At 49.6% G+C, this 18,072-nt stretch overlaps 1 protein-coding gene across 16 annotated transcripts in view; it reads left to right on the top strand.

The window, feature by feature from the left end:
* The window catches only part of OSBPL10 (oxysterol binding protein like 10), a 330,377-nt gene that overhangs the window by 307,741 nt on the left and 4,564 nt on the right, over nucleotides 1–18,072 (top strand). For all 16 annotated transcript variants that reach the window (XM_081526990.1, XM_081526981.1, XM_081526980.1 and 13 more), the window contains 2 exons: nucleotides 13,829–14,015; nucleotides 15,990–16,172. In XM_081526990.1, coding sequence (XP_081383116.1) covers nucleotides 13,829–14,015; nucleotides 15,990–16,172 — 370 coding nt within the window. The remainder of the gene's footprint in view (nucleotides 1–13,828; nucleotides 14,016–15,989; nucleotides 16,173–18,072) is intronic.

The following is an 18,072-nucleotide window of genomic DNA, read 5'->3' as shown; positions in this document are numbered from 1 at the left end:
GGAGCTGGGCCCCGATGGAGGGACGTTTGTGTGCCCGATGGATGCTTGAGGGTGTGCGTGTGGAGTCTTTTCGCTTCATCACAGAGCTGGGGGTAAGTGGATGGGTGGGAACTATGGATGGGGTTTGCTCTTTGGGGACCAGGTCCTGGCCCTTTCCCAGTGGGGCCGAGGTGATGGAGGAAGCGGGATGCAGCTCTTTGCCTGTTAGGCTGCCCTCCTGGATCCTTCACCTGCTCCTCATGTGCAGGCCACCAGACAGACCCTTTTGTTTCCAGCTTCAAATGTATGAAAACACATCTTTGCTCATTCTCTTCGGTGTTCTGGCTCACAAACAATGTAGTTGCTCAGTTGTGTCCGACTCTTTGTGACCCCCATGGACTGTAGACCACCAGACTCCTCTGTCCATTAAATTCTCCAGGCAAGAATACTGGAATGGGTTGCCATTCCCTTCTCCAGAGGATCTTCCCGACACAGGGATCAAACCTGGTCTCCTGCATGGCAGGTAGATCGTTTACCTTCTGAGCCACCAGAGACGCCCCGAGCATCATAGAACTACCTATTCACTATCTGCTCATAAATGATTCCCAAGACAAATCTCTGGATGCTGGGCTTGCAGTTCTGAATCAAGAACCCAGTGTAATCAGACCATGCATGGATCACACATTCCCCTCTTAGTAGATAGCTGTGAATGCAGTTTGTTCATTGTTGGAGGAAAACTATAATCATCCTTGTTTAATTCAGGTGCCTATATAAGTGTTTCTTCAACCTCCTTTTAGTCATCAGTCCCTTTGAGATTCTGGCCACAGGCTCTCAGAAAGAAGAAAAAAAATCCAACACAAAATTTGGCTTTCGGTTTCAGGGTATACATGGCTCCTCAGAAGCCCTTCCAGAATCCCAGGAGATTAGAGCACCTCCCATTGACTTAGCAGGCTTTTACTGAGCACCTAATGTGTGCCAGCTGTTGTCTTGGGAGCCATGAATACTTTAGTGAACAGAACACACGGAAGAACGTGTGTCCTCATGAAGCTCTCTTCTGCTGGGGAAGTACAGTGGTGGGGTGCTTTAGAAGATGTTAAGTTCTATAGAGAAAAATAAAGCAGGGAAGGCGGACCTGGGAATAGGGGGGACAGGGTGGTGGAGCTAGGGGATGGGCTGGAGTGGCAGCTGGATAGACCTCACTAAGAAGGAGACAGCTGGGCGAAGACCCCAGGGGGTGATGAAGGACCCCAGCGGGTGATGAAGGACCCCAGCGGGTGACGAAGGACCCCAGGGGGTGATGAAGGACCCCAGTGGGTGATGAAGGACCCCAGGGTGTGATGAAGGACCCCAGCGGGTGATGAAGGACCCCAGCGGGTGATGAAGGACCCCAGTGGGTGATGAAGGACAGGCCTTGTCAATGACCTGCTAAATGTGTCCAGCAAAAAGAAATGGGCCCTGGGGACCAGGGACGGGGGCCCCTGCATGCCGGACTGAGACAGGAAGTCGTGTGGCTGGAGAAGGGAGGTAGAGCGGAGAGAAGATGAGGTCAGAGGGTAGCTGTGGCCCCGTCATGTGGGACCCTGGGGGCCATCCCCTGGGGTATTCGCTGTCACTGATGCTAAGTGCACTGCGAAGATGAGGGCTTTGAGTAGAAGATGACGTGAACTGACTTGCATTTTAGCGAGATTGTTCCAGCTGCTTGTTGCAACTAGATCATAAGAGGAGAAAGGGGCACAAGGAGACTAGTCAGGAGATGGCGGTGACGATCCAGGCAGGCGATGGTGGTAGCTTGGGCCAGGGCAGAGATGGTGGGGGCGGTGCCGTGGGGCGGGAATCTGGATGAATTCTGAGGTGGAGCGATCGGATGTGGGGTGTGAGCGGAAGGCAATGCCGAGGCTTTTTGCTTTGTTTCTGTCTGACTCTGCGTGACCCCATGGACTGTAGCCCGCCAGGTTCCTCCGTCCATGGGACTCTCCAGGCAAGAATACTGGAGAGAGGTTGCCATGCCCTCCTCCAGGGGATCTTCCCAACCCAGGGATCGAACCTGTGTCTTTTGTGTCTCCTGGGATTCTTTAACACTACTGCCACCTAAAATACTGCATAATTGCTGATGTTCTTCCCGGCACTGTACACTTCATACCCATGACTCATTTATTTTTCAGCAGGAAGTCCGTACCTCCTAATCTCCCCCATCTATTTCTTTTCTCCCCTTTGGCAGCCACGTGTTTGTTCTCTGAATCTATGTTTCTGCTGTGTTATGTTTGTTCATTTGCTTTGTTCATTTTGTTTTTTTATATTCCACCTATAAGTATATCATACAGTATTTCTCTTTCTCTGACTTATTTCATTTAGCATAATACCCTCTAGGTCTATCCGTTTTGTCACAAAGGGCAACATTTCGTTAGTTTTTATCATTACTGTTTCATTGTGTATTTATACCACAATTTCTTTATCCATTTGTCTGTTGATGGGCGCTTAACGTTGCTTCCATATCTTGGTTATTGTAAATGATGCAGCTATGAACATCGGGGGGTGTATCTCTTCTAATTAGTGTTTTCGTTTTCTTTGGGTAAATACCCAGAAGTGTGATGGCCAGATTGTATGGTGGTGCTATCTTTAGTTTTGGGGGAACCTCTATACTGTTCTCCATAGTGGCCACACCAAGCGATATCCCCACCACCAGTGTACAAGGGTTCCCTTTTCTCCACACCCCCACCAGCATTTGTTATCTCTGATCTTTTTGATGCTGGCTGTTCTGACAGGTGTGAGCTGATATCTTACTGTGGTTGTGATTTGCATTTCCCTGATGATTTGAGACCGTTGAGCATCTTTTCATGGGCCTGTTGGCCGTTAAGCAGACATACAGACTGCTGTATGTTCAGATCCTCTACCTAGTTTTCAATTGTTTTGTTTTTAATGTTGAGATGTATGAGTTCTTTGTCTGTTTGGAATACTAACCCCTCATCAGATACATCTGGGTCTCAGATGTGAGCTGTGAGAGACAGATGACACCAGGCTTTTGGCCTGAGCAGCTTAGAAGGATGGACTAGCCCTTCGCGGAGGTGAGGAAGACTGGAGGGGGTGCTGGTTTGGAAGGAGGAGCGCGCAGGAGTCCAGGTGGGTGATGTTAGGGTTTAGATATTCAAGGGGCGACTTCAGCAGACAGTGACTCTGCAGGCTGGGGTTCTGTGGGGTGGTCCCAGCTGAGGTTAAAACTTGTCACTTAGGACCTGGGGACTGGCAGGTGTCGTATGTCTGTTGAGTGTAGGGTCGGCCTCTGATGTTCAGGATCTGGGCTCCCCCGTTCCTTATGGGCAGCTGGTAGGGGCGGCGGCCTTCATTCACACATGACGTGTGTTGGAAACCATGTCACATCCTTGCTTGTAGCGTCTCTGGAGCAGAGCTGGGATTTTCTGCTCTCATTTTTTCTCTATGCCTGAAAATTCTCCTTCAGACATCTCAGTGGAGTGCTGAAAGAGAAGGAAGACTCTGGAGACAGACTCTGCAGGCCCCCTCTGGACGCCCCACGCCGTGTACTGCTGCTGTGGACAGGCTTGAGGGGGCTTGCCTCTCATTCTGGTGGGGCTTTCAGTCTGTCTCAGTCCTTCAGTAGCTCCATCTCCCTTTCTTTCATATTAATTAAGTGTGGGCTCTGTAACCCACCGTTTTTCTGACTTTTCATAGAAAATGCTTCTCAGTTCAGTTCGGTCGCTCAGTTGTGTCCGACTCTTTGTGATCCCATGGACTGCAGCACGCCAGGCTTCCCTGTCCATCACCAACTCCCGGAGTTTATGCAAACTCACGTCCATCAAGTCGGTGATGCCATCCAACCATCTCATCCTCTGTCGTCCCCTTCTCCTTCCGCCTTCAATCTCTCCCAGCAACAGAGTCTGTTCCAATGAGTCAGTTCTTTGCATCAGGTGGCCAAAGTATTGGAGTTTCAGCTTCACCATCAGTCCTTCCAAAGAATATTCAGGACTGATTTCCTTTAGGATGGACTGGGTGGAGCTCCTTGCTGTCCAAGGGACTCTCAAGAGTCTTCTCTAACACCACAGTTCAAAAGCATCAATACTTTGGTGCTCAGCTTTCTTTATAGTCCAACTCGCACATCCATCCATGACTACTGGAAAAACCATAGCTTTGACTAGACGGACCTTTGTTGGCAAGGTAATGTCTCTGCTTTTAAATAAGCTGTCTAGGTTAGTCATAATTTTTATTCCAAGGAGCAAGTGTCTTTTAATTTCGTGGCTGCAGTCACCATCTGCAGTGATTTTGGAGCCCAAAAAATAAAGTCTCTCACTGTTTCCACTGTTTCCCCATCTATTTGCCATGAAGTGATGGGACTAGATGCCATGATCTTCATTTTCTGAATGTTGAGTTTTAAGCCAACTTTTTCACTCTCCTCTTTCACTTTCATCAGAGGCTCTTTAGTTCTTTTTTGCTTTCTGCCACAAGCGTGGTGTCATCTGCATATCTGAGGTTGTTGATATTTCTCCTGGCAATCTTGATTCCAACTTGTGGTTCATCCAGTCCAGCGTTTCTCATGATGTACTTGCATATAAGTTAAATAAGCAGGGTGACAATATACAGCCTTGACGTGCTCCTTTCCCAATCTGGAACCAGTCTGTTGTTCCATGTCCAGTTCTAAATGTTGCTTCTTTATATGCATACAGATTTCTCAGGAGGCAGGTCAGGTGATCTGGTATTCCCATTTCTTTCAGAATTTTCCACAGTTGATTGTGATCCACACAGTCAAATGCTTTGGCATGGTCAGTAAAGCAGAAGTAGATGTTTTTCTGGAACTCTATTGCTTTTTTGATGATCCAGCAGATGTTGGCAATTTGATCTCTGGTTCCTCTGCCTTTTCTAAATCCAGCTTGAATATCTGGAAGTTCATGGTTCACATACTGTTGAAGCCTGGCTTGGAGAATTTTGAGCATTACTTTACTAGCGTGTGAGATGAGTACAATTGTGCGGTAGTTTGAACATTCTTTGGCATTGCCTTTCTTTGGGATTGGAATGAACACTGACCTTTTCCAGTCCTGTGGCCACTGCTGAGTTTTCCAGATTTGCTGGCATATTGAGTGCAGCACTTTCACAGCATTATCTTTCAGGATTTGAAATAGCTCAACTGTTATTCCATCACCTCCACTAGCTTTGCTCGTAGTGATGCTTCCTAAGGCCCACTTGACTTCACACTCCAGGATGTCTGGCTCTAGGTGAGTGATCACACCATCGTGATTATCTGGGTCATGAAGACCTTTTTTGTACAGTTCTTCTGTGTATTCTTGCCACCTTTTCTTAATACCTTCTGCTTCTGTTAGGTCCATACCATTTCTGTCCTTTATTGTGCCCATCTTTATTGTGCCCATCTTTGCATGAAAAGTTCCCTTGGTATGTCTAGTTTTCTTAAAGAGATTTTTAGTCTTTCCCATTCTATTGTTTTCCTCTATTTCTTTGCATTGATCACTGAGGAAGGCTTTCTTATCTCTCCTTGCTATTCTTTGGAACTCTGCATTCAAATGGGTATATGTTTCCTTTTCTCCTTTGCCTTTCACTTCTCTTCTTTTCATAGCTGTTTGTAAAGCCTCCTCAGACAACTATTTTGCCTTTCTTTTTCTTGGGGATGGTCTTGATCACTGCCTTCTGTACAATGTCACGAACCTCTGTCCATAGTTCTTCAGGCACTCTATCAGATTTAATCCCTTGAATCTATTTATCACTGCCATTGTGTAAGGGATTTGATTTAGGTCATACCTGAATGGTCTAGTGGTTTTCCTTACTTTCTTCTATTTTAGTCTGAATTTGGCAATAAGGAGTTTATGATCTGAGCCACAGTCAGCTCCCGGTCTTGTTTTTGCTGATTGTATAGAGCTTCTCCATCTTTGGATGCAAAGAATATTATCAATCTGATTTCAGTATTAACCCTCTGGTGATATCCATGTGTAGAGTCTTCTCTTGTGTTGTTGGAAGAAGGTGTTTGCTATGACCAGAAGGTGTTTGCAATGAATTCTCTTGGCAAAACTTTGTTAGCCTTTGCCCTGCTTCATTCTGTACTCCAAGGCTAAATTTGCCTGTTACTCCAGGTATTTCTTGACTTCCTACTTTTGCATTCCAGTCCCGTATAATGAGAAGACCTCTGTTTTGGGTGTTAGTTCTAGAAAGTCTTGTAGGTCTTCATAGAACTGTTCAGCTTCAGCTTCTTCAGCATTACTGTTCAGGGCATAGACTTGGATTACTGTGGTACTGAGTGGTTTGCCTTGGAAACAAACAGATCATTCTGTCATTTTTGAGATTGCATCCAAGTACTGCATTTCGGACTCTTTTATTGACTGTGATGGCTACTCCATTTCTTGTAAGGGATTCTGGCCCACAGTAGTAGATATAATGGTCATCTGAGTTAAATTCACCCATTCCAGTCCGTTTTAGTTCACTGATTCCTGAAATGTCAATGTTCACTCTTGCCATCTCCTGTTTGACCACTTCCAGTTTGCCTTGATTCATGGACCTAACATTCCAGGTTTCTATGCAATATTGCTCTTTACAGCATTGGACCTTACTTCCATCACCAGTCACATCCACAACTGGGTGTTGTTTTTGTTTTGGGTCCATCCCTTCTTTCTGTAGTTATTTCTCCACTAATCTCCAGTAGCATATCGGCCACCTACCGACCTGGGGAGTTCATCTTTCAGTGTCTTATTGCCTTTTCATACTGTTCACAGGGTTCTCAAGGCAAAAAAACTGAAGTGGTTTGCCATTCCCTTCTTCAGTGGACCACATTTTGTCAGAACTCTCCACCATGACCCATACACAGGACTGGGGAAACAGACTCTTGGTGGGCACAAACAGAACCTTATGCCCACCAGGACCCAGGAGAAAGGAGCAGTGACCCCACAAGAGACTGACCCAGACTTGCCCATGAGTGTCCAGGATTCTCTGGTGGAGGCGGGGGTCGGTGGTGGCCTGCTGCAGGGTCAGGGGCACTGAGTATGGCAGTGTGTGCTTGGGACCTTTTGAAGGAGGCCGCCATTATCTTCATTACCTCCACCATAGTTTGGCCTCAGGTCAAACTACAGGGAGGGAACACAGCCCCGCCCATCAACAGAAAATTGGTTTAAAGATTTCCTGAGCATGGCCCTGCCCATCAGAACAAGACCCAGTTTCCCCCTCAGTCAGTCTCTCCCATCAGGAAAATGCTCCTAAGAATACCAAACTTCCAGGATTCTGGTTATTGTGCTCAAGGCTCCTTTGAGGGGTGGGTTGTGGGTGGGTGGCACTGGGGAAGGTGGGTTGTTTTTCTTTTCCTCACTGCCGCCTTTGCACTGATCCGGGACATTCCGTGAATGTGTTGATTGGGCTTGAAGTGACATTTTTCAGCCCTTCATTCTAAAAATTAGATGGGTCCACTTGAAATTTTGTACTTAACTACATGCGCTAATCTTATTTTTTTTTTAATATTTTTTAAAATTTATTTTGCTGTGTCGGATCTTTGTTGTAGCACGAGGGATCTAGTTCCCTGACCAGAGATCGAACCTGGGCCCCCTGCATTGGGAGCATGGAGTCTTAGCCACTGGCCCACTAGGGAAGTCCCATGGAAGCTTTAAATTATTGCCTTTAGGCTGTGGCATGTTTGGCTGTGATAAAATGCCATTATCAAGTGCTTCGTTGTACCTTGAGTTTCCAGAGACCTCCCTGAATGGTCCCGCAGCTCTGACACTGTTCACCCCCCCCACCCCCCGAGGTGATATCGCTCTGTGAAAGGAGGCACAGGTCCCTCTGCTTGGCACCCACCAGATTGCTAGGGACATAGCTCATCCAGCTGGTCTGGAGACCCCTGCACCCCAGAACTCCAGACCAGCGCCCAGTACACAGGTCCGTGGGGACAGGCCGGGACTGGTTTGCCCATGAAGGCTGCCACCATGAGGCCTGCAGACTAGTTCCCTGGAGTCACTTTCCTTGATTCTGTGCTTTCTTTCCAGAGTCAACGTCCTGTTGGAATATTTTGGTTCCTCAAAATTATTTTAGCTATGTCAGTTTCAAAGTCTTCATTCTTGGCCTTATGTTTATTGATAAATCAATTGGTGGGATTTAAAGCAGAAACCTCCCAGTTTGAGGACTAGCCATGGCCCAGAAGGCTGGATTATTCACTGTTTTTCAGCTTCTCTCAGCTCGTAGGCCAATTAAAAAGGAGCTTTCATTTGTGAGCCCATTTGCAAGTCTAGTTTTAATATAGTCTTTTATTCGTTATTAGGGACAAGTTTTTGTATGCAGTCTTGAAAGCAGAGTCTTGAGAAGGCCTAATTGCTGATGATTTAATGAGTGAGAACACATTTATGGGTTTTCAGAAAAGAGCCCAGGAAGGTGCTCTCACCAGAGCAGTAAATCAGCCTTGCTCTGGGGCTCGCTTCTCTGATTTCAGTGGACTGGAGGGAAATTTCAGCTTGATTTGGGTGGGTGGAGGCTGCCTCCCACCTGGCTCCCCGTCCCCCACGAGCATCACCCATCATCTGACTTCGTGAGTTCCTCTTCATTCCCGCACGGAAGAACCACTGCTAAGAATTCACTGCCCAGAGAGTGGGCGGTGATCAGTATCCTGGCGGCATAGCTGTGTGCTGTTAGCTGAGTTTCAGAGGTCACCTTTTCACATCCCCATGAGGTGTGGGTACCGTTACCCCTGTGTCAGCTGAGGGGCAGAGGAGTTAAGGTCACCAGGCTGGTGAAGGACGGAGGACCTGGAATGACACAGGGGTCCCCAACCCCCAGGATCTGATGCCGGATAATCTGAGGTGGAGCTGATGTGATGATAGAATAAAGTGCATGGTAAATGTAATGTGCCTGAATCATCCCCAAACCGCCACCCCCAGCCCCCATCCATGAAGATTTTCTTCCATGAAACCGGTCCCTGGTGTGGTGCCAGAAATGCTGGCGATTGCTGACCTAAGGTCTCATCTGTGCTCAGTCACGCCCGATTCTTTGAGACCCCATGGACTCCGACCCCGGGCTCATCCTTCCATAGGATTCTCCAGGCAAGCATACTGCAGCAGGTTGCCATTTCCTATGCTAGAGGATCTTTCCCACCCAGAGATTGAACCCGTGTCTCCTGCATTGCAGGTAGATTCTTTACCCCCTGAGCCACCTGGGAAGGTCTCATCTAAGACTTTTTTTTTTTTTTTTAATGGTGACATTTGTTGTTGTTGTGTAGTTGGCTTCTGACTCTTTGTGACCCCGTGGACTGCAGCACGCCAGGCCTCCCTGTCCTTCACTATCTCCCAAAGTTTGCCCAAGTTCATGTCCATTGAATTGGTGATGCTCTCTAACCATCTCCAGGCATATGCTCCAGGTAAATACATTCTGAAGAAACTATCACTTGTCTGATCCTAGCTCACCAAGTTTATACTCGTGAAAGAGACCAGGAAGGCCCAGCACGTGGCGCTCACGGCTGGCGCACGCTCCTGCTCTGCAGAGGCCACCGCGGGATGTGTGAATGGGCTGGGGTCCCCGAAGCTGGAAGGGCTGACCACAGAGGGGCCCATTGTGGACGGCAGGGGTGGGGTGGTGCTCTCGGAGACACCTGAGTCCCCTGGGAGGATTGTACTGCCGCGTAGTCCAGCAGCGAGGAGGAGAGGGATGGGGGACAGAGAGCTGCCTTCTCCGGGTCCTTGCAGGCAGGTGAGGGAGGGACCTACAGCTTCCCCCTCCAGGTCTCGGGGCCCCTCCTCACTGCCGCAGGCCCTGAGACCTCGAGGGTGTGGCGGCACTCGGGGAACCAGAGGTTTCTGAGCAGACCCGGGGTGCGGGGGGGAGTCAGCGGGGGCCTCATTCTCCCCAGCTCCCACTTCGGGTCCCTCTTGACTTGTTGGTGTCAGATCTATTTGGCATGAGCTGAAACTTGCCACCTGCCTCTATCTTGAACAGCTTAATTCTAGGAAGGGTACAAGTAGCCTTGAAAATGAAAGCAACTCAGGCCTGCCCATACTTCCCCAGGGTCCTGAGCAGGAGCTGTAAGAAGGGACAAGGGTCAGGTCCTCCTGGGAGACACAGGTCCACCCTCACCTGCATCTCAGGACAGGGCCCCAGGGGTCACCTGGGGTAGCTTGGCTGCGGGAGGAGGGACAGCGAGGAGAGAGATGGCCTGAGGCCTGGCTCTGGGGAAGATGGTGCAATTTAAGATGGTGCAGAGGTCAGTGTGCTCTGAATTTTGGTGTGGCTGGTGGAGTGGAGCTGCATTGTCTGTGCGTTTGTTACAGGGATTCATGTAATGTAAGAGGGTGAGAGGGAGAGATTTCAGTGTTGCTGTGATCTCTGCCCCTCAGTCCTGCCCCTGCAATCCTGAGTGACCCATAAGTCTGCTTTTCTCAGGGATCTTCGTGTCTACATGTGCCTACCTGTGGGCATCCTGCGCCCCTGGGGGAGACTGTGACCCCCAGACGCACGCAGCTGTTCCCTGGGCTTACACAGCCTGTTGTCCATGTGCCAGCAGGTCTGACTTTACAGGGCTTAACCCAGGGTGAAGTTGAGGGTTCTGGACAAGCCTGGTTTGTTCCATCAACTGTGGCTCATGGGCGATTCAAGGAGTTTTCAAGAGTAAATTGAGTGACTCTTCCCAGCACATCTTGATGTGGGCTTTGGAAACTCAGCACTCGTGACCCCTCTGTACCTTCAGACTCTCCTGGCGAGCTCCCCAGAGCTGAAAGGGACACAGACACACCCACAGTGTCTCTCTGCTGGGCAAATTCTAGCTCGATTGATTGATTTTTTTATTTTATTTTAATTTTATTGTCGGCTGTACAGCAAAGTGACTCAGTTTTACATATATACACATATACACACATTCTTTTTCATATTCTTTTCCATTACGGTTTATCACAGGATACTGGATATAGTTGCCTGTGCTATACAGAAGGACCTTGTTGTTCATCCATCCTATATATAACAGTTTGCATCTGCTAACCCCAGCCTCCCAATCCATGTCTCCCTTAGCTCCCTCTCCCTTGGCGACCACAATTCTGTTCTCCATATCTGTGAGTCTTTTTATGTTCCGTTGCTGCTGTTGTTGTTCAGTCACTAAGTTCTGTCCGACTCTTTGGGACCCCATGGACTGCAGCACGCCAGGCTTCCCTATCCTTCACCATCTCCTGGAGCTTGCTCAAATTCATGTCCATTGAGTCGGTGATGCCATCCAGCCATCTCATTTTCTGTTGTCCTCTTCTCCTACTGCCTTCAATCTTTGCCAGCATCAGGGTCTTTTCCAGTGAGTCGGCTCTTCTCATCAGGTGGCCAAAGTATTGGATCTTCAACTTCAGCATCAGTCCTTCCAATGAATATTCAGGGTTGATTTCCTTTAGGACTGACTGGTTTGATCTCCTTGCTGTCCAAAGAACTCTTGAGAGTCTTCTCCAATACCACAATTCTAAAGCATCAATTTTTCGGCACTCAGACTTCTTTATGGTCCAACTCTCACATCTCTACATGACTACTGGAAAAATCATAGCTGTGACCATATGGACTCTTGTCTGCAAAGTGATGCCTCTGCTTTTTAATATGCTGTCTAGGTTTGTCAATGCTTTTCTTCCAAGCAGCAAGCGTCTTTTAATTTAATGGCTACAGTCACTATCTGCAGTGATTTTGGAGCCCAGAAATATAAAGTCTGTCACCGTTTCCACTGTTTCCCCATCTGTTTGCAGTGAAGTGATGGGACCGGATGCCATGACCTTAGTTTTTTGAACGTTGAGTTTTAAGCCAGTTTTTCACTCTCCACTTTCTTTAGTCCCTCTTTGCTTTCTGCCTTTAGAGTGGTACCGTCTGAGACTGTTGATATTTCTCCTGGCAATCTTGATTCCAGGTTGTGATCCATCCAGTCTGGCATTTCACACGACGTATTCTGCATGTAAGTTGAATAAGCAGAGTGTTTCATAGATAAGTTCATTGTGTCATAGTTTAGACCCCACATGTAAGTGGTACCATGTGGGGTTTGTCTTTCTCTGTTTGAGCTACTTCACGTAGTGTGATCATCTCTAGTTTTATCCATGTTGCTGAAAATGTGATTTTATTCTTTTCATGGCTGAGTAGTACCTAGGACTGTTGATTTAGATGCTTATCTGGCCTCAGAGAGAAGTACCAGCTGAGTTTTCATCGCTTCATTCTCACTGAGGAATGCTCAGTGAGTAGTTGTGAAGCCCCCAGAGCGCCAGGCAGCCAGAAAGGGTCCCCAGGGTGCATTGAGCCTCTTTATTCTTCCCGGTGGAGGAACCAGAGACCCAGGGAGGGGACATCACTGATGCTTCTGGTCGCGTGGATCTGGCCGAAGGGCACACTGGCTGTCCTGAGGCTCTCGGTGCCCCTGCCCATTGCCAGCCAACATGGACAGGAGTGGAGCTAGGAGGGCATTTCTACAGGAAGCAGAGCCCCAGGGTGGGGTGGGAGGCCGAGAAGGCTCTCACACAGAGCAAACCTCAATAAGCCCATCCTGCTGGTTCCCAGGCCTCCGCCAGGTAGGGAGGTGCTGGCCCTCAGTGGGGGAGCCCAGTAGGCAGGAGCTGGATGCTGATGCACCCGCCGTCTAGCAGCCTGGGGAGATGGTGCGTGCAGCGGTGGTCACAGCGGCCTTTGAGAACTTGATCCAAACTATCATTCTTTTCCCTAGAAAAAGAGAGAACCCCATATCATTTGGACTGTTGCAAGGGGATCAGAGTTCTCCAAGTCTAGTGCTTGGCTTCCAGGGTGGACTCCCCTAGGTGGTGACGGCAGCAGTGCACTCTGATTTCTCACTTCCTGAGAACCTTTGAGGTTGTCTCTGTTGCCCTCAGGATAAAGGCAGAACTCGTTAACAGGCTTTTTCGAAGTTTAAAGATTCAGTCTGGCCCCTGTAGACCGAGCAGCCTCCACACTTCTGCCCACCACCTCCCTTTCTCCCCCAGGGGCCTTTTCTCAGCTCCCTTCCCCCACACTGCATGCTCACCTGGCTCCTTCCCACCACAGGGCCTTTGCACATGCCTTCTTTAACCTGATACTTTCCCCTCCCCTCTTCCCCAGCTCAGCCCTTAACCCAGCTCCTGTGTCCCTTCCCCAGGGAAGTCTCTCCTTCCAGGTCAGATGAATGGCGGGTAGGCAGCTGACCTTTGCAGAGGTGGGAGGTGTGACATCTGTGGCAGGAGCAGGTTTGGTTTCTCATCTTTGTACCTTCTGGTCCCCAGTAATGCTGCAAGCTCAGGTTCTATGCCCTGGTGCCAAATCAAATCTCAGAAGCCAAGTTTTGGGTGACGTAGAAGAGAATAGCTTTATTGCTTTGCCCAGCAAAGGAGGACACGGTGGGTCTGTGGCCTCCAAAAGGTGTGTCCCAACCCAGGAGGATGGGATGAGGAATTCAGTAGTTCAAGGGCGGGGTTGCTGACAAGGTGAGGCTGTGTGCAGGGTCCACATGCCTACTGTCTACGTCTGTGTCTCTATTCCTGCCCTGAAACTAGGTCCATCTGCACTGTTTTTCTGGATTGCATGTATGTGTTAATATATGGTATTTGTTTTTCTCTTTCTGACTGATTTCACTCCATGTGACAGACTCTAGGTCTGTCCACATCTCTGTGAATGACTCGATTTCTTTTTTATGGCGGATATTCCGTCGTATACGCGCACCACATCTTCCCAGTCCATTCATCTCTCGATAGGCGTGTGGGTTGTTTCCATGTCCAGGCTGCTCCTCCTTTCTCAGTGAGCAACTGTTCGGGTTTGCCCTTTAGACCTCCAGGAAGGTCAGGGAGGCTGGGGTCTTGCCGATGAGGAACGGGGGTCCCGCTCGGTCTCAGCAGCTGCCCTTCTCCCGTCACGGGCGGCCTGACGCGCCCCGTCTCCCCAGGCGTGCTGCGGCTCCTGGAGCACGGGGAGGAGTATGTGTTCACCCTGCCCAGCGCCTACGCCCGGTCCATCCTCACCATCCCATGGGTGGAGCTCGGAGGCAAAGTCAGCATCACCTGTGCCAAGACTGGGTACGCGGCCACCGTCATCTTCCACACGAAGCCTTTCTACGGGGGCAAGGTCCACAGGTAGGAGGCGGCCAGGGACGGCTCCGGGTCCATCTGACCACGAGGCCCCAGGTCTCTCCTCTCCATCCGAAGACTGGGCTCCAGCCGGGAGAGGCATTGATAATCAAAATCCAGTGAATGGGTCTTTTCAGATGACGGGTCTCCTGGGGCAGAGTTCTGAACCCTTCCCAGTCTGGTGAGGTGCTGGCCGAACACAGGGCAGAGAACAGAGGGCTTCTGGGGTCATTGTCACCTCTCGCTCCCCAGGCCTCCGCCTGACCTGTTCTGATACAGTTGGTCCATGAGCTCCATACAACATCCTGAATCCCGTATCTCTGAGAGCAGGACTGCTTCTCTCCTTTGAGAAGCTAGGAAGCATGTCTTAAGAAATGGAAGGAGAGAGCCGCTGTTGGAGCGGAGCATCACCTTGTTTTCATGGTTCTGGTTATAAGATTCTCCCCCTTTGGAGCAGATCCCTGGATAAGCAAGCCCCCCGTCTTAAACCTTTCTCTTGGAAAGTTGGTCTGGATGGCATTCACCTAGGGGTGTTGGAGTGTCCCCCGGAAAGTGGATGCCCTCCTGGCCATTTTGGAGCTGGACACACTGGCTCCTAAGAGCCAACTCTGTGAAGTATTCTCCCCAGCTCTGCGGCCCTTCATCCTGTCTGGTGGCTTGAGATCTGCCAAGGTTAGGGCAGGGAAGAAATTCACAGAAGGGGCTGCAAACCAGGCATTTGCCTCGTGGCGAACCCGTTGTTAAAGCATTACCAGCTCAGCACAGACACCCTTCCCACAGGATCTGCCAGAGGATCCTGGCTACACCCTGGGCCCCCAGCTGTGTCCAGGCCTATGTTCAGAAACTCCAAATTCATCCAGAGTGTGGCTTTTAAGAAAAGAGGACCCGGGCTCCTCCACCTCCCATTCCTGCTGTGTTATTCTGCCCGCAGCAGGCTCCTAGGGAGAGGGGGGTGGGCTCTGCCTTCACCAAGAGCTGAGTCCCTGTGTCCCCGAGTCCCCGGGCTGGGTGGGTGAGGCGAGAGTCCACACACCTCCACCGGGACCCTTGTAAACCAGGCTGCAGGGAGTCGGCCTCGGTTAGTGATTGAAAAGTTCTCCTGAGTCTCTTACGTTCTTTTGGTGGTTGAAATGTACACTATTATTATTACTACTAAAAAAAAATTTTGGCCACACTCCGCAGCATGCAGATCTAGTTCCCTGACCAGTGACCCTAGTTCCACCAGGGTCAGGCCCACCACCTTGCAGTGGAAGTGTGGGATTTTAACCACTGGACTGCCAGCGAGGTCCCCACATGTACACTGCAGATGCTATTGGAGGAAGAAGGGTGATTTCCACCCCAATAATAACACTTTGTAAAACCTTTGCATGTTTATCAAAACTAAGAAATTGATGAGATTCAACTAAACAACTCACACTAAAGAGCAATAAAGCATGTATCATCCTAACCTACCTAATTTATTGCCAAAAATCAGTAAAGCAATATTAATTGAAAACAAACTGAGAAAACTGAGGGGGTATAAATTAGGACTTTGGGATTAACATATATGTACTTTATATAAAACAGGTAAACAACAAGGACCTACTGTATAGTACAGGGAACTCAGTATCTTATTATAAACCTATCAGTGAAAAGACTCTGAAAAAATATATATGCATGTCCATGTATGTGTGTGTAACTATATGAAACACCGTTTTCTTGAAACTAACACAGCATTGTAAATTAAGCATACTTCAATTAAAAAAAACTAAGTTAACTGCGGTATCCTTAGACTTGATTCAGACCTACCTGTTTGCCCACTGATGCTGTCCTTATCTGCTCAAGGATGTGAGATCACATTTTAAGAGCTAGTCTTTGAGTAAAAGAGCAGCCCCGTAAAAAAAAAAAAAAATAATCGCTCACCGTGAGCACACCTTTAGAAGTCAGTCTGTGTTCTGATAATCTCACCAAGTGTGTTCATCCCACGCTCCGTTAATTCAGGGTCACGGCGGAAGTGAAGCACACCCCCACCAACACCATTGTGTGCAAAGCCCACGGGGAGTGGAGCGGGGCCCTGGAGTTCACCTACAGCAACGGGGAGACCAAGGTCATCGACACGACCACACTGCCCGTGTACCCCAAGAAGATCCGACCCCTGGAGAAGCAGGGCCCCATGGAGTCCAGGTGGGGACCAGCCCTGTCGTCCTCAGCACACGACCCAAGGGCAGAGAGGAAGTCCCATGGGATGGGGCCAGAATGTTCTGATTCCTTTAGAAACCTGAGTTATCCTCTCTGCGTCACTTAGGAATAGACCGGTTGTCGCTTTCAGTGTAGTTGTTCTGCAGTCACGGGGTAGGAGGTGAAGACAGCCTGCCCGGACTTGACTGCCTGTCTTACAAGAATTTGTCAGCTCTGCTGGTCTGTTACTTAACCACTAAGTTAAGTACAGAGAGATGCTAGTGATCAAAAAACCAGGCAATTAAGCAATGAGATACTTTTTTTTATAACCAGATTAGCTACGTAATTTTAAAAAAATTCTGTGCTGACAAAACTGGGATAAAATTGACACTCTGTGTCTCGTGCAGGAAGGTGCCAGGTTCGCTGCAGGGACCAGTAGCTTTAAATTCGTGACTTCTCCTTTATCTTGTAGTCTGCTTCTGGGAATCGCATCTAAGGGAGACTCCTTCAATTCACAGAAGGTTTTAAAAATGAAATTTGGGTGTTTTTTTTTTTTTAATTAACAAAGAAAAAGAAACCATCTAACAGTGCAGTGATTTGGAGAATGGTTAAGTGAGTAAAGGAGAATCCACTCTGTCATATGAATATTGTGCAGCCACTTAACGTGATGTTTATGCAGGTATAGAGGCAGAATCTTCTGGAAATATGCCATTAAAATTTTTTAATCCAGGAGTTCAGCCAAGTGGAAAAGTGCTTATTGTGTGGAAATGAAGCCAGGGATACCAGTGTGTGTAAATCATACACTGTCACCAAGTTTACTAGAAAGAGGGCTACGGTGTCCTGCAAATGGAGCTTCGAGCTAGGAGTCGTCCACGGTGCTCGTTGATCACAGTGTAACCTTCTCCGTGTCGGAAGGGAGGGCGTGAACCCAGCCCAGTGAGCTGTGATGGGACGAGTCCCCCGCCCCCGTGGCCTCCGATGACGCCTCCCCCCGTCAGGAGCCCTGCGGTTCCTGTCACAGCCCCACGTGTTTCTGGTGTGGCTGTTGAGAATTGAACTGTGATTCCCGTGAGCTGAGCTTCCAAGGACGTCCGTGGCTTAGCTGGTCCTTAGGAAGCCTCTTCGAGCCGGGAGCTCAGGCCTCTGCCTGGAGCAGAGCAGGTGGGAGCTGGAGTGTGGCACGGGAGAGAGAGGCGGGGGCTGACGCTTCTTGTCTCACACACGTGCACTTCCCTGCCACCTGGAGCTGGGCTGTCGGCAAACCCAGCCGCCCACCTTGTTTTCCATGGTGGGAATGGCCCAGAGGTGTGGCGCCTGCCATTTGGAGCACCTGAGCCCGCTTATACGCTGGCCAGCCGGGCCCCACCCACGGAGGCCAAGGCAGGACCACCCGGTGGCCTCGGCCCCCACCTGCCCCGTGGAAGGGAACCCCTGCCCCACTAGGGGAGGGGAAGCTGCTCTTCATCAGCCACACCCGCCAGCGTGCTCCCGATGCCCCGAGCCTGACCACCCCCGGCCACCAGGACCTCCCTGCTCTCCACGAGGGCTCCCCTGGGCTTCCTTTTTGCTTTTCACGCTGACCTGCTCCTACCCTCCCAGCCCTGAAAGCTTTTCTGCCCTGGATTTTGGCCTGAAGTTCAGCGCCTTCCCCAGCAAACCCTGGCCTTGCCCCTCCAAGGGGCTCTGGGTGGGAGCCTGTGAATGTCTGGGCTGAGCCCTTGACGTGGGGCCGGCTCCTTGCTCAACAGCCCGTCTCCAGCCCCGGGGGCTCTCTGCCCTCTAGTTTTGAGGCCACTATCCTATGATGGGACTTGTCAGGGGAAGTCCTGCCCTGGGAGCACCCCCACCCTGGATGTCCAGGCACCCAGTCGTTCCCTCTGCACGAGATGTGTGTTGAAGGTGGGGG

Source organism: Giraffa tippelskirchi, chromosome 9 (genome assembly GCF_054371585.1).
Source record: "Giraffa tippelskirchi isolate mGirTip1 chromosome 9, T2T-mGirTip1v1.2.pri, whole genome shotgun sequence".
Classification (NCBI taxonomy): domain Eukaryota; kingdom Metazoa; phylum Chordata; class Mammalia; order Artiodactyla; family Giraffidae; genus Giraffa; species Giraffa tippelskirchi.
This window is presented reverse-complemented; position numbering and strand designations above follow the sequence as displayed.